The 22,679-nt window shown below is 42.0% G+C and overlaps 1 protein-coding gene across 1 annotated transcript in view; it reads left to right on the top strand.

Moving 5' to 3' along the window:
* Positions 1-22,679, top strand: part of LOC126475021 (protein scarlet-like) — a 210,716-nt gene that overhangs the window by 88,667 nt on the left and 99,370 nt on the right. The window contains exon 6 of the mRNA XM_050102561.1: positions 853-1,091. Coding sequence (XP_049958518.1) covers positions 853-1,091 — 239 coding nt within the window. The remainder of the gene's footprint in view (positions 1-852; positions 1,092-22,679) is intronic.

Below are 22,679 nucleotides of genomic sequence, written 5' to 3' on the forward strand. Positions count from 1 at the left end.
TCGCTGCATACCGTTTTTCTTGTTTCTTTGTGAGCCACTGCCATCCTCCTGGGAACCCACCTGGCACAAACCTTTTTTAACGCCAACACTTTCAGTATTCTGCGAACACTTCCTTCCCCTATCCCAACGTAGCGTGACAATTCGTTCACTGTGATGAGTCTGTCAGCAGTCACCAATTCGTTAACTCTCTCCACATTGTCTGGAGTGCGTGCAGTACGAGGCCTGCCGCTGCGAAGACAATCCTCAATATTGCCGTGCCCTCTTTCATCACGTAACCTGCTTGCCCACCGACTAACTGTACTGCGATCGACAGCAGCATCTCCATACACCTTTTTCAACCTCTTGTGGATGTTTCCCACTGTTTCGTTTTCACAGCATAGGAATTCTATGACAGCGCGTTGCTTCCGACGAACGTCAAGTGTAGCAGCCATCTTGAAGACATGCTGTGACGGCGCCACTCACGGGAACAGGGTGAACTAACTTTGAAAACAAGCTGGAAGGAGGTATCTACACACTGTAAAACTTTCACACATGCAGAATGAAAACTACATTTTTAAAAAAATAGTGTACATTTCTTTTGGAGTGACCCTCGTAACAAGGGAAGAGGGAAGAGCACAAAGTAACGTCCGTATAGGCGGACCGCGTACGGAAACCTCCATCTCGAGAGCAGCCCCTATTTCTAGTGAGACACTATCAACAGTGCCACAGGAAAGCCAGTGGAGGGAGACAGAGTAGGTCAGATATAAAGGAGCACTTCAGTCAATATTAGCGCCGGAAAATACGAGACGTTACATTGTTGACGTGATGACGTAACGCACAGTGGCTGAGGCGGTGTGTTGTGTCGCCGCGCAGCTGATGACCGACCCGCTGCTGCTGTTCTGCGACGAGCCGACCACCGGCCTGGACTCGTTCTCGGCGCAGAAGCTGGTGCACATGCTGCGCCAGCTGGCCGACCAGGGCCGCACCGTGCTGTGCACCATCCACCAGCCGTCCAGCGAGGTGCTCGACCTCTTCCACGAGGTCATCCTGCTCGCCGACGGGCGCGTCGCCTTCGCGGGCGACCTCTCTGCCGCGCTGTCCTTCTTCAGCAGGTAACGTAGAAAAACTAGGGCAGCTGCAGCTAAGGATACTGTAAATAGCTAGCTTGGCGTCCGCTGCCTCACTCCCACAGTCCTTGCGGTCTGCTCAGATTTTTTGTTTTTTGTCTTTAGTTAATCAAATTTTATGTTGGCCACAAATTGCAAGAGCTTCCAAACTTTTCACGCTGATTAAGGCATGATCTTTTCTGAATGTACCTTCGACCAAAAAGCGATCCAGCGTTATATAATCGTGTTTCTTTTCTCTGTTGTGGTGATATTTCCATAGAAACTTTCATACCCTAACACATGTATCTGAATAAGTTAGAAATGAAATACTAATTTCCTTTTTTGCTTTCTTTTGCTACCGCCTTTATCCCGCATTGTGCGCAGGGTCGGCAGGATGAAGTACGGAATTGGCATGGTTAATTTTTAGGGGTGGCCGGATGCCCTTCCTGCCGCCATCCCATACCCCCCAGGAAGGAATTAGTGTACCTCAGCTGTCTGCGTCCAGTGTAAATCGTGAAATAGTGTGAATGTGTTACAAATGTCTGCGAGTCGTGTAACTGAGGCGGGACGAGCGGACCAGCCTGGTATTCACCTAGTAGGATGTGGAAAACCGCCCAAAAAGCACATCCAAGCTGTCCGGCACACCAGCCGTCGTCGTTAATCCGCCGGGCGGATTCGATCTGGGGCCGGCGCGCCTACCCGAGTCCAGGAAGCAGCGCGGTAGCGCTCTCGGCTGTCCTGCCGGGTGAAATACTAATTTCCATAGGTTTAGATTTAAACCTTTTTTTAATACTGTCCTGAAACGCTGAAACTTTTTAAAAAAAATTGCGACTGAGAAACGAAACACCAATTTTCGTAGCCCTAGCTTCAAGATAACCTTAATAGTGGAATATTTTCAAATACACTCCTGGAAATTGAAATAAGAACACCGTGAATTCATTGTCCCAGGAAGGGGAAACTTTATTGACACATTCCTGGGGTCAGATACATCAAATGATCACACTGACAGAACCACAGGCACATAGATACAGGCAACAGAGCATGCACAATGTCGGCACTAGTACAGTGTATATCCACCTTTCGCAGCAATGCAGGCTGCTATTCTCCCATGGAGACGATCGTAGAGATGCTGGATGTAGTCCTGTGGAACGGCTTGCCATGCCATTTCCACCTGGCGCCTCAGTTGGACCAGCGTTCGTGCTGGACGTGCAGACCGCGTGAGACGACGCTTCATCCAGTCTCAAACATGCTCAATGGGGGACAGATCCGGAGATCTTGCTGGCCAGGGTAGTTGACTTACACCTTCTAGAGCACGTTGGGTGGCACGGGATACATGCGGACGTGCATTGTCCTGTTGGAACAGCACGTTCCCTTACCGGTCTAGGAATGGTAGAACGATGGGTTCGATGACGGTTTGGATGTACCGTGCACTATTCAGTGTCCCCTCGACGATCACCAGTGGTGTACGGCCAGTGTAGGAGATCGCTCCCCACACCATGATGCCGGGTGTTGGCCCTGTGTGCCTCGGTCGTATGCAGTCCTGATTGTGGCGCTCACCTGCACGGCGCCAAACACGCATACGACCATCATTGGCACCAAGGCAGAAGCGACTCTCATCGCTGAAGACGACACGTCTCCATTCGTCCCTCCATTCACGCCTGTCGCGACACCACTGGAGGCGGGCTGCACGATGTTGGGGCGTGAGCGGAAGACGGCCTAACGGTGTGCGGGACAGTAGCCCAGCTTCATGGAGACGGTTGCGAATGGTCCTCGCCAATACCCCAGGAGCAACAGTGTCCCTAATTTGCTGGGAAGTGGCGGTGCGGTCCCCTAAGGCACTGCGTAGGATCCTACGGTCTTGGCGTGCATCCGTGCGTCGCTGCGGTCCGGTCCCAGGTCGACCGGCACGTGCACCTTCCGCCGACCACTGGCGACAACATCGATGTACTGTGGAGACCTCACGCCCCACGTGTTGAGCAATTCGGCAGTACGTCCACCCGGCCTCCCGCATGCCCACTATACGCCCTCGCTCAAAGTCCGTCAACTGCACATACGGTTCACGTCCACGCTGTCGCGGCATGCTACCAGTGTGAAAGACTGCGATGGAGCTCCGTATGCCACGGCAAACTGGCTGACACTGACGGCGGTGGTGCACAAATGCTGCGCAGCTAGCGCCATTCGACGGCCAACACCGCGGTTCCTGGTGTGTCCGCTGTGCCGTGCGTGTGATCATTGCTTGTACAGCCCTCTCGCAGTGTCCGGAGCAAGTATGGTGGGTCTGACACACCGGTGTCAATGTGTTCTTTTTTCCATTTCCAGGAGTGTATTTACGAGCAGATAGCTGCCACCATCCTGCCCAGACGGTGAGTGTTCTCCGAACTCTGACCCACAGAGCGCTTATTATTTCTGACGAAAGCAGTCTGCAAGAATAACTTTCCCACTTACAAAGAGCGTTTGAAGACAATAGGTACTCCCCACAGCAAACACACAAGGCACTGAAGATGAAACAGAATGTGGCCACAAAGAAAGCAGAAGAAGACGAAGAAACCTTTAAATCGATGGCCTTCCTGCCATATGTGGGTAGCCTCTTATCAAAAATAGGACGGATTCTCAGCAGACACAAAGTAAAAGTGGTTTTTCGTCCTCCACCCAAGACAGCAGCACTCGTGAGCTCCATCAAAGATGATTTGATGCTCCAAAAATCTGGAGTTTACAATATTCCATGTGAATGTGGCCTTGCGTACATCGGACAAACAACTCGTAGCGCCCAAGAAAGATGTACAGAACACCGGAGGTACACAAGACTTTCACAACCTAACAAGTCGGCAGTGGCAGAGCACTGTATTGACACTGGTCACAGTTTGTTGTATGACAACGTAGAAATTTTGGCAACTACATCATCTTTTTGGGACTCGATAGTGAAGGAGGCAATTGAAATTCGCTTGACGACGAATTTAATTAATAGAGATAGTGGTTTCAACCTTGATAAATCGTGGAATCGTCCACCCGGCCTCCCGCATGCCCACTATACGCCCTCGCTCAAAGTCCGTCAACTGCACATACGGTTCACGTCCACGCTGTCGCGGCATGCTACCAGTGTTAAATACTGCGATGGAGCTCCGTATGCCACGGCAAACTGGCTGACACTGACGGCGGCGGTGCACAAATGCTGCGCAGCTAGCGCCATTCGACGGCCAACACCGCGGTTCCTGGTGTGTCCGCTGCGCCGTGCGTGTGATCATTGCTTGTACAGTCCTCTCGCAGTGTCCGGAGGAAGTATGGTGGGTCTGACACACCGGTGTCAATGTATTCTTTTTTCCATTTCCAGGAGTGTAGCTTTCATCCTCCATTTTACCCCCTTAGAAGTGCAATTTCGAACAATCCTTTCTTGAACGATGCCTACAGCGTAAGCTCCACACCCTCACCAAATTCCAACTTTCTATCTTTAGCGATTTTGGCTGGACGAAGGTGAGTCAGTGAATAAGTCTGGTCCTGTTTCAGCCCCATAGGTGTTCAATTTACCAAAAACGTTAAACATACCTCATCTCCAACAGAAAAGCCAAATACCAATTTCAAAGGTTTAGCGTTAAAATCCTCGCAGAATGGAATGTTTTCCTAAAACATATCACACCCCCCCCCCATTTAAACCCCTTAGGATTATTTCCAAAAAAGTGAAATGAGTATATTTTATTTCTAACAGAGAATCGGAATACAAATATGCATAGATTTAGCTTCAAAAATGCTTGCATAATGAAATATTTGTATAAAAAGTTTGATGCCCAGGGTGTTGAATCTCCAAAACCAGTGAAACAGTATTTCCTTATCTCATACCGAGAAGCGAAGTTAAGATTTTCATAGATTTAGCATTGCTGTCATAATGAAATATTTTCAAAAAAAGTTTCATCCCTTATATCATCCCCTCATAAGTTGAATTCCTAAAAATATTGAGACATATATTTTTTATTTGTAACCGAGAGCTCAAATAGCATTTCTCGTAGATGCAGCTTTAAAAATATCTTAGAAGTTCTCTAATAAAGAACTAATTCCAAAAAATATTGACCTGTTATTTCACCACCGTACCGGTAAAATAGCCAAATATGCTCAACCACGTAATTCTTTATTTCTGACCGAGAAACCGAATACCAGTTTTCGTAGTGCTAGCTTCAAAATTGCCTTAATAGTGACGTATTTTCAAAAAAACCTTCCATCCCCTACTTTATACCCTTGTGGTTGAAATTTCGAAAAATTCCTTATTAAACAATGCCTACGGTGTAAGATCAAAATCCCCTGCCAATTTCAAATTTCTATCCTTAGTAGTTTTGGCTGGGTGATGATGAGTCGGTGAGTGAGTCAGTCAGTCAGTTGGGACATCGCCTTCCATATATAGTGACAGACTGACCAAGACATACATTGTACCAGGTGTTTATATTTATGTGTGAAACTATTAAAACGTAAAACTCAATGAAAATTCAAACAGTCCGCAGTAGCCGTTCCTATTGAAGGCGATTAGAGTCTCATACAACCCGTTTCGCAACATTTAAGTTGCCTCTTCTGGTGTATATCTGTACAGAAATGTTTATAAATTAATACTTCAGGTACTGAGTGAGCAGACTTAAGCAAGGTAGAAAATATTATGCATGTCATTAGGAATCTAGGTGCGGATCACACACGCCCCACGAAGAACGAGTCTATTTGTATACAATAAATAAAATTTGTAATATCTTAACAAAAGATGATTACTTACAGTGCTATGTCATATGATAGAGGTGTAACGTCTCCAAATCTGGACATTAAAGACTGTGATTTTTGTAACCCATGAGTAAAATGTCAGAAGTGTACAATAATTACTTTTCATCAGAGACAGTCTGAACAATAGAGCTTCCATCTCTGATAAATGCATTTATCTACAATAATGTCTTTTCTTGTTCTATAAAAGTAGCGGTCGTAATAGCCTCTAAGCCTTCTATCTGTTGTTGGAGAAGGAGTCATTTACTTTGAAAAGGTGTGTATGTTGTTAATATATGTATGAAATGTTAGCGTCGTTATTATTGAAAGTAACCATCCGATCTCTGAAATCAGTGTATTGATCCTTTAAACAATTTATAGCAATTTATAGCAGCCGCGCCGCCAGGAAACACAACATCGCTGGTGTGCACCAATCAGCTACTATTATGCCCGGACTTCAAGTATTACAAAATATTCATGTCTTTTCCACAGAAGAAGCCACAAATCAGTTTAAAGCATTTCATTTAATAATAAATTGCTTAGCAAATAGTTTATTTTGTTACAATGTCAGTATTTACAGTATTTTGGATCCAAGTTAGATATAGCAGCTTTGGCCTTGACTACGAACGAAAGACTCTTAGAGTACATCAATTGTTTAGGCGACTCTTACGATAAAAATGAACCCACGAACAAAATGGAAATGCAAAGCCAGTATCTTATTCTCTTTACATATTCTTATTTCATTGGCTTTGCTACTGACGTATGACCTCTATCACACGCAAGTTAACGTAATTTATAGGCAGGCTTGGTGTTCCTAACCAAGAATAAAATGGAATAAGTGCAATCCTCTTACGTGGGGTCAGAACGAATTGATAAGCAAATATGAGACAGCAAGTGCCTGGCGCAGTTGTTAGATCGGTTACTGCTGCTACAATGCAAGGTTATCACGATTTAAGTGATTTTGAACGTGGTGTTATAGACGGCGCACGAGCGATGGGACACAGCATCTCCGAGGTAGCGATGAAGTGGGGATTTTCCTGTCGACAATTTCACGATTGTATCGTGAATATCACGAATAAGGTAAAACATGAAATCTCCGACATCGCCGGGGCCGGAAAAAGATCCTGCAAGAACGGAACAAACGACGACTGAAGACAATCGTTCAGCGTGACGGAAGCGCAACCCTTCCTCAAAGTGGTGCAGATTTCACTGCTGGGTCATCCACAGGTGTCAGCGTGCGAACCATTCAACGAAACATCATCGATATGGGCTTGCGGAGCCGAAAGCCCACTCGTGTACCTAGGATGACTGCACGACACAAAGCTTTATGCCTCGCGCGGACCCGTCAGCACCGGCAATGGACTGTTGATGACTGAGAACATGTTGCCCTTTTCGGACGAGTCTCGTTTCAAATTGTGTAGACTGGATGAATCCATGGGCCGTGCATGTCAGCAGGGGACTGTTCAAGCTGAGGGAGGCTCTGTAATGGTGTGGGGCGTGTGTAGTTAAAGTTATATGGGACCCCCGATGCGTCTAGATACGACTCTGACAGGTGACACATAAATAAGCATCCTGTCTGATCACCTGCATCCGTCCATGTCCACTGCGTATTCGAACGGACTTGGGCAATACCAGCTGGACAATGCGACGCCCCACACGTCCAGAATTGCTACAGAATGGCTCCAGGAACACTCTTCTCAGTTTAAACACTTCCGCTGGTCACCAAATTCCCCAGACATGAACATTATTGAGCATATCTCAGATTCTTTGCAATGTGCTGTTCAGAATAAGTCTCCACCCCCCTCGTACTCTTAGGTATTTATGGACAGGCCTGCAGGATTCACGGTGTCAAATCCCTCCAGCACTACTTCACACATTAGTCAAGTCTATGTCACGTCGTGTTGCGGCACTTCTGCGAGCAAGCGGGGGCCCTACACAATATTCGTCAGGTGTACCAGTTTCTTCGGCTCTTCAGTGTATAAATATGTACAGATATATAAATATATTTATATGCACGGTGAGTCAGGAGGAAAGGTACGTATTTTGACGAGTGATAGCATTACTGATTCTGAACAAAAAATTTGATGTGGACATATGTCCTACTCCGAATGGTTTCCGAGATAGAACACTTTTAATGTATATTTCTATTTATTTTCTGTATTATTTACTGTCATTGTTTACAACGTACCTGAGTAATATAGAGGAAGTTGAAATGAACATTTTGATACAGGACGCTTGTGGTCTATCAAGTCGGAAATCTAGCTCAAACTAGTACAAAATGTACATAATGTGGTGTCACCGCCAGACACCACACTTGCTAGGTGGTAGCTTAAATCGGCCGCGGTCCATTTAGTACATGTCGGACCCGCGTGTCGCCACTGTGTGATCGCAGACCGAGCGCCACCACAAGGCAGGTCGCGAGATACGGAAGAGCACTCGCCCCAATTGTACGGACGACATTGCTAGCGACTATACGGACGAAGCCTTTCCTTTCATTTGCCGAGAGACAGAGAATAGCCTTCTGCTATGTCCATGGCTACGACCTAGCAAGGCACCATTAGCCTTACCTAGTTTGAGAGTTATCGTATAAATGTCTCAAGAAGAACTTTGTAAACCAACAAAGATTAAAAGTTAAGTATATTCCAAAGCTACGTATTTTCTTTATAGCAGTCATAACGTATCCTGTTCCAGACTTGACGCCAGTCGGCGTGTGTGTACGCGTGCCTTTCGGCTCCCTTCTCAGTGTGGCGTAACTAGCTTGTTACGCCACAACACATAATCTACAGCGCACACACGTCACGCGAGATTTACAATATTCTCGCGATTTCTCCGCGCAAACTGTTAGTCCTAGACAAAAGTAAATAGGACCTTTTTTTGTAGAAAATTCAATTTAGTTAATTGTGTACTGAGACACGCTTTAGCTGGGGTGTGTGGTTTTCGAGTTACTAAGGAAAAACGTACAAAAGTTATATTAAACGTGACCTATCTCGGAAACCAATTCCACCAGGCCATATGTCAATATGAAGTTTTTGTTCAGAATTACCAATACTATCGCGTCTCAAAACATGTACCTTTCCTCCTGACTTACCCTGTACATGTTGTATATGATCATGTATATGTACTAGTTACGACAAGATTTGTCTTGCACGCTCAGACTACATTGAGAACAAAAATCGAAAATTATGAAAAAGTGAATAAGTTAGCAGAGATGAGAGGGACGAAATATTTTACAGACAAACACGAACAAAATTAAATATGGGTGGTGGGGGGGGCTGTTACAGAATGCCGCAGAGTAACAGTGGGCGTTGTTAGACATAGTTCTCAGCCTTTTTCAGTTGGTAAAACCATCATCAATGACGAATGTCTCAGCCTATAAAAGCTGAGGAATCGAATTAGGAATCAGAAACTGATCCTTGACTAAAAAGAAAAGAAAAGAAAAGAAAAAGCTGTGCATCGCAGTCACTAAAATGAAAAATGTATGGGAACAATCACCATGTAACGTGGAACAACAATCAAAAACTGGACTAACCTGTATTAAAATCACGAAATGTCATCACTTTACCGATTAAAGTTTAAAATATGTTGCTGTGGGCTTGTGTCAAGCCACGGACGATGCCCCTCGTAATTGTTATGCAGAAAAAAATGGGCCCTGGAGTGATTAAAGAATAAAAATGAAGTTAATGATGAAAACTAATAAAATTAATGTGTAGAAATAGACTGAAAAATTTGTTTTTAACATATTTTAGGGGACACCAACGGTGCAGAAGAAAAAGACTGTGCTGAAGGTCAGACTTACGTAAGCCGACACGTTTATGTGTGTTTGTCACCAACATAACAGTAACCGTAGCGGCTGACACACAAGCTACGAGATGACCACAGTGTATTGCCGAATCGTATGTAGCGGCTACCGTGCGGATTACTGAGACGGTCAAGTAAATATCACTAAGGCGAGCAACACGGAAGATTAGAGAAGCGCGCTGTTAGTGTTCCACTGAGGAACTGCGAGCTATGAGGCTCAGCCAGTCGTGTTACATAAGAACAGAACTTGCGTGATACAAATATAATAATGTTACTAACGTGAATTTTCTTTAAATATTACTATTTATTTCTGTGCCATTAAAACAGTGTATACATTAAATCGATTATATGACCTACAAGTGGACCAGTAGTGCGAGTAAACATGGATATGAATATAAAAGAGGTAATAAGCCAATCAATTTGTTAGATACTGAGATCCGTTGCTTTCAGAATTCAAATATTCAAAATTGACCCACGATTGTTAAGCGTATTATCAGGGCACTGTCTTATGGAGTCTGTTATATGTATTTTCTCAAGCACATTTAAAACACCATCCTTGATATCATTATGCAGCATCTCCAAGTTATTGTGGAGTTCTAAAATAGAATGTTGAACATCACGTAAGTGAGGTGTTGGTGTGGACTTCGAACTGCCTACATTGATATGCTCTTTAAAGCAAATGTCGAAACTTGTATCAGTTTGCCCAATGTACTTCTGAGAACAGTCATTACAGGAAATTCAGTAAACATCTGGGGTCTTATATGGATTGCTGGGTGACAATTCCCCGTGTCTATATTTCGCACCCGCATTCTGCGGGATAAAAAATGCGAGATTTTTTAAAATGTTTACCAATTGTTTCTGGAAGTAGTCTTTATTAAGGAATGCGGTGGTGGTTGTTGTTGTAATTCACCTGTCTAACTAGTGATAAAGAGGAAGAAAATGAGGAGTGGTTAGTGGAAGAAGTTTTCTACCTCAATAATTCTGTATTAATATTGTGAACAAAATTTTTTACTTAACCATTAGCAAGTGTAATGCTACGCATAACATGACGCTCATGGTCGACAGGCCGGGGGATCAGGGGAACTTGCTGGAGGCGGTAGCAAAGCAAACGGAAGATAGGGTTTTTATATTTCATAGAATTTGAAGCACTCTGGAGTATGGTGTTAGTGGTTGACGCTTCTCTGTAAATCTTTAAAGAAAAGTAATGTGTAACGTATTACTATCATTACGACGTTTCTCATCGAGCCATATACGTTATCTGGCATTTCTAGCTGTTTCTCTCACACAAATAATGATAAAGATTCAGAAATTCAGGGTCGCCACCAGCCCAAGCCCTTCCTAACCGTTTAGAGAAAGAAAATGGAGTTGAAAAATTATTAGTTCAATTACTTTAATCATTTAATTACAAGTATGCAAATTTATTTAAGTAGCCAGATAAATAGCACTCCATGTCGTGCATGAACCAACTTGATTAATTCAGGATTGGAAATCGGAGTAAATGGGTAAGATCAACCCCACAGAATTTATCTTTGACGTAGATTATTTATTGTATCTAAGTATTTGGTTGCACATTCTAACTACACATAACTGGTGCCTGACTAGAAATATTTAAGTAAGAGTTACGGGAGAATGTAACAGAGCACAATTTAACTACTACAGCAAGAAGAAACACAGAAAACGGGGGTGGAAGACAATGATACTATCATTTCCTTTGCATTCATACGATAAAAATATCTCAATGATATTCGCATTACGATTCTACGCATGCACTGTTCTGGACAGAGGTTTAACCAATGCACGATGTTGTGCGATAATTATTCAACATACTAACTGCGTCTGCTGTTTGCAAACGGCCGAACTAGAGCACTTGGTGCATTCCAAATCAAAATGTTGTGCTGCTTTGTAGAAAGCGCACGAAAAAACAGATATTCTTGCAGGAATTGTAGCTCAGTAAACAAGCAAACTCTTAAAATAAACCCTATTGCGGTGCCATGGTGGACCAGAAGGGTCACTGATTAGCAAACACGTGACACAAAATCGACACACAAAGACAAAAGCAACTTCCACAAAATATAAGATTAAAAATCATTAAAAATCATACTCGCTTCGGCACAGTATTACACTCACGTTCGGCTGAAGTGATCCTAACCAGCTTTTCCTAATCACATTTACCGTTTGAAATTCTACTTCATCGTTGCTCAAAATGAACAAAGTAGCTTCCACACTTTTAACTCAAACACCCAAAAATCGCCTATTGAAAGCAATATAATTATGGCACATTCGGAAAAATAACTCGCTTCACACGCTTCAGTTAAGCTGAAGTTCTTAAGTATTTCAACAGTTAAACATAACGAAGTACTAACTCAACCTGCCTCCTATCACCTGAAACTCCCCTTAAGAGCTACGATCCGTACTCACCAAACGTCCACCGAAGAGTGTCGCTTCCTCTTTCGAGATTACCTAGCTCCCCATGAGGAGGGGTAGCCCTTCGTCACCAACCTCACACACAAAAAAAGCCTTCGACACAGCCTTCGACAAAAATATGGGTAAACCTCTCTGTTCAGCTATTGGAAACCTAAGTTGGTCATCCTGTGCTCTCCTTCTAAGGAGAAGCAACATCGTCTGCTCCAGCAGACGATGACCAACTCAGCGTTTCCCACGAAACAAAACCGAAACCCCACATTAAAACACACATAAAATATTCAATAGGCCTTATTTGAGTGCTCCGTCTTTCTGGAAGAGTTCATGAATTGAGCTAAAATCAGGTAGTAAAGTGAATAAGTTGTACCGAATTCGACAAGAGTCGTATGAAACGACTTCACAGAGATGTCTCACATGTTTCTTAATTTGATTAAGAGGGCAAGTTAAGGTATGTGCCATTAGCACTGTATTCGATTGTAAACTGAATACCTGACTTCTGCGAATTCAAGTGGTCTACTAGGGAATCGCAAAGCTCATTGGGAGCTTTACATAGTAAGAGAACGTCATCGGGATAACGGGATGACGTTTCGTGATTTTAACACAGGTTAATCCCGTTCCTCGCAGTTGTTGCCGGTTACATAGGACTGACACCATATCTTTTTCATTTCACTTACTGCTTCGCCGTTTTTTACTCAAAGACAAGTTTCTAATCCCCAGTTCAATTCCATCGCTCTTACACGCTGGATATTGATGACTGATGATGGTTTTAACAACTGAAGCAGGCTGATAACTGTGCCTAGCCACACGAACTGTTACCCTGCGGCAATCTAGAATAATTTCCTGTACCGTACGAGTAACATTGAAAGTAATCATCTTTCGATACGTTTCTTGTAGTGGCCATTTTCGCAGCCGCTGTATAGGAATTACAGTTTTTTCAAAGAAAATGCCTTTTGCATGCTGCACATAAAATTTGTATTTTAATTTATTCTCCCAGACGCGTTTCGCCTTTTTTACAGGGCATCTTCAGTGTGTGTCCTGATATATTACGTGATTTGTCCTTTTTACACATAGGTTACGGTTTCACATCTAAGTTAAAGATTTAAAAACATTTTCTTGACGTTTTTTTACGAAATGGAAAGGTACTTACAGGTAACTCTTAATTCACTGCATTAAACAGACTGCTTGGTTCTCCTCATCTGGCAACCAGGTGAACATCTTACAGTTCACTTTCAGTTCACTGTTTTCATTACACATCACTGTAACTGCCATCTTTTTAATGCAGAGATTCATTTGTTTTTCTAAGTGTTAGCAACTGTTTTGTGAATGTGTGTGTGTGTGTGTGTGTGTGTGTGTGTGTGTGTGTGTGTGTGTGTGTGTGAGAGTGCGTGCATTAGAGAGGGAGAGAGGTTTTTAATAATAATAATAATAATAATAATAATTATTATTATTATTATTATTATTATTATTGTTATTATTATTGTTATTATTATTATATTTTCCTATACATACTTAGGAATCAGATGTGTAATCATTTGTTGGGATTTCTGTCTATTATATGATCCATCAGTGTAAACAGTGACGACCAAGTAAACGTTCAAAAATGGTTCAAATGACTCTGAGCACTATGGGACTTAACATCTGTGGTCATCAGTTTCCCAGATCTTAGAACTGCCCGATGCAGGATTCGAACCTGCGACCGTAGCGGACACACGGTTCCCGACTGAAGCGCCTAGAACCGCACGCTGACACTGGCCGGCCAAGTAAATGTGACCAACAACTCACTGTTTACACTGATTGATCATTTAATAGACAGAAATCCCAACAAATGATTACACATCTGATTCCTCTCATAAGTAATACAGGCAAATATAATAATAATAATAATGAGTATGCAACTATGGAAGAGTTACAACTGCTGGTTTATGTAGTAGCACTCACTACACTAAATATACACACTAGGCAGAGATCAGAACCAACCAACACACAGAAGAAGCCCACAAAACCAGCATGGCAACACAGGCTACAGATCAGAATAGAAAAACTGAGAAAAGACATTGGACAGCGATCACAATTTATAAGAAATGAAATATCAGACAAAAAACGAAAAAGGTTGGGTAAAATCTCACAACAAGAAGTGATAGAGCAATTAGATGAAAAGAAGCAGAAATTAAAAGCATTGGCCAAACGACTTAGAAGATGCAAAAAAGTGAAAATAGAAGGAAACAAAACCAAACATTCAACACAAACCAAAAGAAATTTTACCAGACAATAGATAACACACACATTAAAATAGACAATCCCCCAAACATAACAGACATGGAACACTTCTGGAGCAACATATTGTCAAACCTGGTACAACATAACAGCCATGCACGGTGGATACAAGCAGAAACAGACACATACAAGATGATACCACAAATGCCTGAAGTGATGATTTTGCAACATGAAGTCACCCGAGCAATTAATTCTATGCATAATTGGAAAACCCCTGGAAAAGATAAAATAGCAAATTTCTGGCTAGAGAAGTTCACCTCAACACATATACATCTAACCAAATTATTTAACAGTTACATTGCAGACCCATACACATTCCCTGGTACACTTACACAAGGAATAACTAACCTGAAACCTAAAGATCAAGCAGACACAGCAAACCCAGCAAAATATCACCCCATAACATGCCTATCAACAATATACAAAATATTAACTTCAGTCATTACACAGAAATTAATGACACTTACAGCACAACAAAATTATAAATGAAAAACAAAAAGGCTGCTGCAAAGGAGCATGAGGATGTAAAGAGCAACTGATAATAGATGCAGAGGTGACATATCAAGCTAAAACTAAACAAAGGTCGCTACACTACACATACATTGATTACCAAAAAGCTTTTGATATTGTACCCCACTCATGGCTACTACAAATATTGGAAATATAGAAAGTAGATCCCAAATTGACACAGTTCCTAAACATAGTAATGAAAAATTGGAAAACCAAACTTAATATCCAAACAAATTCAAATAATATTACATCACAGCCATACAGATTAAGTGTGGAATATGCCAAGGAGACTCGTTAAGTCCTTTCTGGTTCTGCCTTGCTCTGAACCCACTATCCAACTTGCTAAATAACACAAATTATGGATATAATATTACTGGAACATAACCAACACAAAATCACACATTTGCTATACATGGATAATGTAAAACTACTGGCAGCAACAAAACAGCAACTCAACCAATTACTAAAGATAACAGAAGTATTCAGAAATTATATAAATATGGCTTTTAGAACAGACAAATGTAAGAAAAATAGCATAGTCAAGGGAAAACACACTAAACAAGAAGATTACATATTGGATAACCACAGCGACTGCATAGAAGCGATGGAAAAAACAGATACCTATAAATATCTAGGACACAGACAAAAAAATAGGAATAGATAATACGAATATTGAAGAAGAACTAAAAGAAAAATACAGACAAAGACTAAAAAAATACTGAAAACAGAATTGACAGGAAGAAACAAGGCAAAAGCAATAAATACTTACGCTTTACCAATATTGACCTACTCATTTGGAATAGTGAAATGGAGCAACACAGACCTAGAAGCACTCAATACACTTACACGATCACAATGCCACAGATTTAGAATACATCACATACATTCAGCAACAGAAAGATTCACATTAAACAGAAAGGAAGGAGGAAGGGGATTTATCGACATAAAAAACGTACATTATGGACAGGTAGACAATTTAAGAAAATTCTTTATAGAACAAGCAGAAACTAGCAAAATACACAAAGCAATCACTCATATAAATACATCGGCTACACCACTGCAATTTCATAATCACTTCTACAGCCATTTACATAACATAACATCAACAGATACGAAGAAACTAAATTGGAAAAAGAAAACACTACATGGCAAGTACTCGTATCATCTAACAAGGCCACACATCTATCAAGACGCATCCAACACATGGCTAAGAATAGGCAATATATACAGTGAGACGGAAGGATTCATGATTGCAATACAGGATCAAACAATAAACACCAGATATTACAGCAAGCATATTATTAAAGATCCCAATACCACAACAGATAAATGCAGAATTTGCAAACAACAAATAGAAACAGTAGATCACATCACAAGCGTATGTACAATACTAGCAAATACAGAATACCCCAAAAGACATGACAATGTAGCAAAAATAATACATCAACAACTTGCCATACAACATAAACTAATAAAACAACACGTTCCCACATACAAGTATGTACCACAAAATGTACTGGAGAATTATGAATACAAATTATTCTGGAACAGAACTATTATAACAGATAAAAAACACCACTTAACAAACCTGACATCATACTCACCAATAAAAAGAAGAAATTAATACAACTAATCGAAATATCCATACCCAATACAAGAAATATGCAGAAGAAAACAGGAGAAAAAATTGAAAAATACATCCAACTGGCTGAGGAAGTCAAGGACATGTGGCATCAGGATAAAGTTGACATTATCCCAATTATACCATCAGCTACAGGAGTCATACCACACAATATCCACCAGTACATCAACGCAATACAGCTACATCCAAACGTATATATACAACTACAGAAATCAGTAATTATTGATACATGTTCAATTACCCGAAAGTTCCTAAATGCAATGTAGCATATACCATACAGTTGAAGTCACGCTTGATCAAGGTCCGCGTCACTTTCCATTTTTAACCAGACATAATGTCTGAGAAAGGGAAGAAATAATAATAATAATTATTATTATTAAAAAAACCTCTCTCCCTCTCTAATACAGGCACACACACACACACACACACACACACACACACACACACATTCACAAAACAGTTGCTAACACTCAGAAACACACACACATACACACATTCACAAAACAGTTGCTAACACTTAGAAACACACACACACACACATTCACAAAACAGTTGCTAACACTTAGAAAAACAAATGAATCTCTGTATTAAAAAGATGGCAGTTACAGTGATGTGTAATGAAAACAGTGAACTGAAAGTGAACTGTAAGATGTCCACTTGGTTGCCAGATGAGGAGAAGCAAGCAGTCTGCTTAGATGCAGTGAATTAAGAGTTGCCTGTAAATACCTTTCCATTTCGTAAAAAAACGTCAAGGAACTGTTTTTAAATCTATAACCTAGATGTGAAACCATAACCTATGTGTAAAAAGGACAAATGATGAAATATTTCAGCACACCGACTGAAGATGCCTTGTAAAAAAGGCGAAACGCGTCTGGGTGAATAAATTAAAATACAAATTTTGTGTGCAGCATGCAAAACGCAATTTAACCATCTTTTGGTATGAAATTACAAATCATGTTTTTTATATACGAATAAGCCCGTTCTTTCTGGGGTGTGTCCGATCCACACCTACAACTAGACGCATAATATTTCTTACCTTCTTTAAGTCTTTTCTCTCAGTATTTTAAAATATGTCAGATAACTTCATGTCTCCATTATCGAAATATTACTTTGTAAAAGTTTGTGTACATCAGAAGATGTAACTTAAAAGTTGAAATCGCCTTCAATATAAACAACAACTGCGGACTATTGGACTCTTCATTCAGTTTGGTATTTTAATACTTTAACACCTAAATGTAAACACCTGTTACACTGTATGGCTTGGTCAATCAATTATGTATGAACAGATGCTGTATAATCGTGACAAAGCCCATATCGCACAGCGCAGCGCCAAGTGAACGAAGAGCCAGGCATGGTAGCTGCATGCTTTTCCTGTCACGTAAACTCAAGGCTAGGCCTGGTTCACAGAAGGCAAATAATTTAAAGCAATTCTGAGTGATTGGCTACTCGACTTTTTGAGCAAAATTATTTAGTGAAGCAGCTGAGTAGACAATAAGACAGAAGGTATTGGATATGATGTCGGGCGCCGGCTGCTGATCCTACACTCAAATCGAAGGCTATCTGACTCAATGTAGATCGTCGATCGCAGCGTTTGGCTCCGCGGAGGTGATGTGACGTCCGTTGATCATACCCTTGGGCGTCCTGTGTGGCAATTAAAATGGGTGGAAACATTGTGGTAATGAAGATCAACATCAGTTAGTGGTGACCTCGGAAATGTTAACATTCGTATAATCTCCAGTATACTATAAACTACTTGTCTTGCACCATCAACACACGTTCAGATTCGGTTAATTAGCGACGTGCTACTATGCTAGTTACACACTAGTCTGTATCGAACTGCCCAGGTATTATGTCAACACTTGTGCCGGTACCACATCTAGTTGCAACATTAGGGCGTCATACACAGCACGTCTTTAAATGAAACAACCCTTGGCGTTTCTTTTGGGCACCCAGTTTACATTAGTGGACGGCAGACAGTTGGATTCCTACCATTACCCCAAATCACTCACCGACAGGTCTCAAAGGCGTCCATTTGATGAACTTCGGCACTCAGCTATCTAATCTCTGTTTACTGTGGTTGCACAACATGATTCCTAGAAAGGATGAACGATAGTTAAATTTGTTATACTCTTACGTGGAGGCATGTGTGATGTAAAATATGCCCTTGTACAGTTTATTTCGTCGTTTAAAGAGTGTCATCGTCGTCAAGCTACATCTAGTACTATGAATACATAAAACTGGTTCTTGTTTTCCTTTTGTCGGAATAACTTCTAGTAAACGAGTAGCGGATCGCTGGAATCCAACCCACACCACTTCTAATAGAATAATGAGGTAACATTCCGACGTTTAAATATGGGGTAATGTCACCGATAAGGTCCTCCTAGAGTGAGAAATACCTTGGACTGAATAATACGTGTGGATAATAATACGAGTACTTTTGATTATGACACATGCAGTGGCTTGCACATTGGTGAAGGCTTTAAAAACAATTTATTATTTTCATTTCTGGTTTCGTTTTATTAATTACTTACTTTCCTTTCAATTTATTCATAATTAAATATAGTTTCTACGTATACATTACTGGACATTAAAATTGCTACACCACGAAGATGACATCTTACAGACGGATCCCAACGGCCTCGTATCACTAGCAGTCGAGATGATAGACATCTTATCCGCATGGCTGTAACGGATCGTGCAGCCACGTCTCGATCCCTGAGTCAACAGATGGGGACGTCTGCAAGACATCAACCATCTGCACGAACAGATCGACGACGTTTGCAGCAGCATGGACTATCAGATCGGAGACCATGGCTGCGATTACCCTTGACGCTGCATCACAGACAGAAGCGCCAGCGATGGTGTACTCGACGACGAACCTGGGTGCACGAATGGCAAAACATCATTTTTTCGAATGAATCCAGGTTCTGTTTACAGCATCATAATGGTCGCATCCGTGTTTGGCGACATCGCGGTGAATGCACATTGGAAGCGAGTATGCGTCATCGCCATACTGGCGTATCATCCGGCGTGATGGTATGGGGTGCCATTGGTTACAAGTCTCGGTCACCTCTTGTTCGCATTGACGGCACTTTGAACAGTGGACGTTACATTTCAGATGTGTTACGACCAGTGGCTCTACCCTTCGTTCGATCCCTGCGAAACCCTACATTTCAGCAGGATAATGCACGACCGCATGTCGCAGGTCCTGTACGGGCCTTTCTGGATACAGAAAATGTTCGACTGCTGCCCTGGCCAGCACATTCTCCAGATCTCTCACCATTTGAAACCTTCTGGTCAATGGTGGACGAGCAACTGGCTCGTCACTGTTCTTGATGAACTGTGGTATCGTGTTGAAGCTGCATGGGCAGCTGTACCTGTACACGCCATCCAAGCTCTGTTTGACTCAATGCCCAGGCGTATCAAGACCATTATTGTGGCCAGAGGTGGTTTTCTGGGTACTGTTTTCTTTGGATCTATCCACCCAAATTGCGTGAAATTGTAATCACATGACAGTTCTAGTATAATATATTTGTCTAATGAATACCCGTTTATCATCTGCATTTCTTCTTGGTGTAGCAATTTTAATGGCCAGTAGTGTACTTCTTGTTAGGTTATAAACTAACTTTGTTAGAGCACTTTTAGAAACATAATTAAAAACAAACCATTATGTAGTGGATATTCCATGTATTAAGAGACTGTATTCTTCAAACTCTAGACAAGAGCGCAGGTTTTCAGCAAGCAGTAAATGAATGAATAAACAATAGCACGGTATTCATTTGGCTTTTAATCTGCAACTGTTCTAAGGAACACGTAGGTGGGTGGCCTCAACAATATCTTTGCGGTCAGTATATTTCCATAACCGATTTCTAATCTTTTGGTGATTCTTCCACTTCTTACAGTATAAGTACTGCTACGAGGTACATTGCTTGAGTCACCCTCGCTTTGCATATCTTGTTCAGTAGACACTCCACAGCAGTCCACACTCGACCACCAACTAAAGCGTGTCTATATGCATGTCTCCACTTGTTGCTCTCTAGCTTGCCAGAGATGAAAATCTCTTGCTACAGGACCAAATCACTGGCTTATTGGGACATACAACATTAAAAATGTTCGCCGACTTCATTTTTTCTCGTTACGTAGGGACAATAAGTCGTTAGCCATCGAACTGAGTCAGTGGTCTAGTGTCTGTGAGTCGGCCAGTCGTGTGAAACGGCCTTTAGAGAGAGATACGGTTCAGGCAAAATGTGTGCAGACGCCTTCACTGAGGTTAATCCCTACCAGAGCTAGAAAATGAAATCAGATACAACTACGTAAAGTTCAGTAGTATGAGTACAAGAAGACAGGGTTCATAATTTATTTACTAAATCGGTATGCATCCGACTCCATGTGTAACTATTATGTTCTAATCAGCCGCGCATAAAAACGGGATTTTCCTGTGCTTATACCCCGGGTTCTATTGGTGACAGGAAGATATGGTCAAGTATTCTGGAAAGCCTTTGGGGTAGGGATCGTTTATCGTTTGTGTAGTCAGTATAAGGAACGTTTTAGTGTCACTACCCTACAGTACAGGGGCAAAGTTTGAATCTTGAGCACTTCCTCCAACTTAGGCAAATGGAGCAAATCGGCTGCTCCTTTTTGCATTTGATGTTACGGCTTGGAAGGTTAAAAGTCGCGTAGCGTTGCGTAATTGTTATTGCTCACTGTCTCTCGTCGTACTGAGCACTACAAAAAGATCCACCTGCCTCCCTACGGCGTCACATCACCAGCCCGTTTCTCTGGATACGTAGATACTGTTCAGGCGACGTTAAAAGCAGCTTTGAAGAAGATCACCATTGAACCGTGAATTTTCTTTCAAAACCTTTTCTTGAGAATTTACTTTATTTACTAGCGATTCATCAAGAACATACCACATTTAATCACGCTATGTGAGCGTGGAAGTAGTTGCCAGTGGGTGACTGATGAAAACAAATTAATTTTCTTTCAACAAATGGAAATTTTATTCCCAAAAGCCCTTTTTTTAAACAGATTTAAAATTATAATCAGAAAGCACCCTCAAAATGTCAAGTTACAATTTTATTCAGAGACCGAAAAAAAAAAATATTGACAGTATGAGCTTTCGGGCTGAGAACCTTGCCGCTCCCTTTTGACACGGCCGTAGTCACGACCGTTCACAGCAACCTCTGAAAGACTACACTGGTGCAAATCTGCAACACACCAGATTACTTTAAACTAAAAATTTTAACAACTCACACAAATGGTTCAAATGGCTCTGAGCACTATGCGACTTAACTTCTGAGGTCATCAGTCACCTAGAACTTAGAACTAATTAAACCTAACTAACCTAAGGACATCACACACATCCATGCCCGAGGTAGGATTCGAACCTGCGACCGTAGCGGTCGCTCGGCTCCAGACTGTAGCGCCTAGAACCGCACGGCCACTCCGGCCGGCCAACTCACACAAGCACATAAACTATGCACCCAGTCTGAGGGTTGGAAATGGTACAAAACACTAACAATAAAAAAATTAACTTGCCACCGAAAGTGCAACTTGACTTAAAAAAAAAAAACTCTTACGGTGGAAGGGTGGCAACTTTATATACTAAACTGACCATTTAAATTATAACCCATGAAATGCAGTCTTATATACAATATACAAACATGCTCTACATTACACATATGCCGCCTCTCAAGATGATAGGCAAAATAATAACATATTTCAGGAATTCGGCCGTTATACTTCAAGCAATAAATTCTTTAACACCGAATCCGACAAACATGACAGAGGCAGCTATTAACGTACGGCAGACCGATAGACAGACAGACAGACACTAACTGCCAAATGCTGACGGGAGACAGACGAGCAAGCTGGGGACGAGAGTCTGACCAAGAAAACAACAGAATGAAACATCACGAATCACTTAACTTCTAATAAACTGCGATGTCTGGCGAAGACCTGGCGCAGCCCCCCCCCCCCCCCCCCCCCCAAATCGCTCTCCCGAACCGTCCGCTGCCAGCCGCTCCAACGGACGCAGGAAGGCGCGCCGATCTCCCGTCTCACGGCGTCGCAGCTCGCACCGGCCAGACCGATGTCGTGGGTTGACTCCTGTTGCTCCCGTGTCGGCCGCGAAGCCACTACCCCTCGCTATACGGCGCGGCCTACTGGACTCACGTGGCGACCACACATGCGCCGACGCTGAAGACGGACAAGCCATCTTGTGT

This window comes from Schistocerca serialis, chromosome 4, assembly GCF_023864345.2.
Source record: "Schistocerca serialis cubense isolate TAMUIC-IGC-003099 chromosome 4, iqSchSeri2.2, whole genome shotgun sequence".
In the NCBI taxonomy this organism is placed as follows: Eukaryota; Metazoa; Arthropoda; class Insecta; order Orthoptera; family Acrididae; genus Schistocerca; species Schistocerca serialis.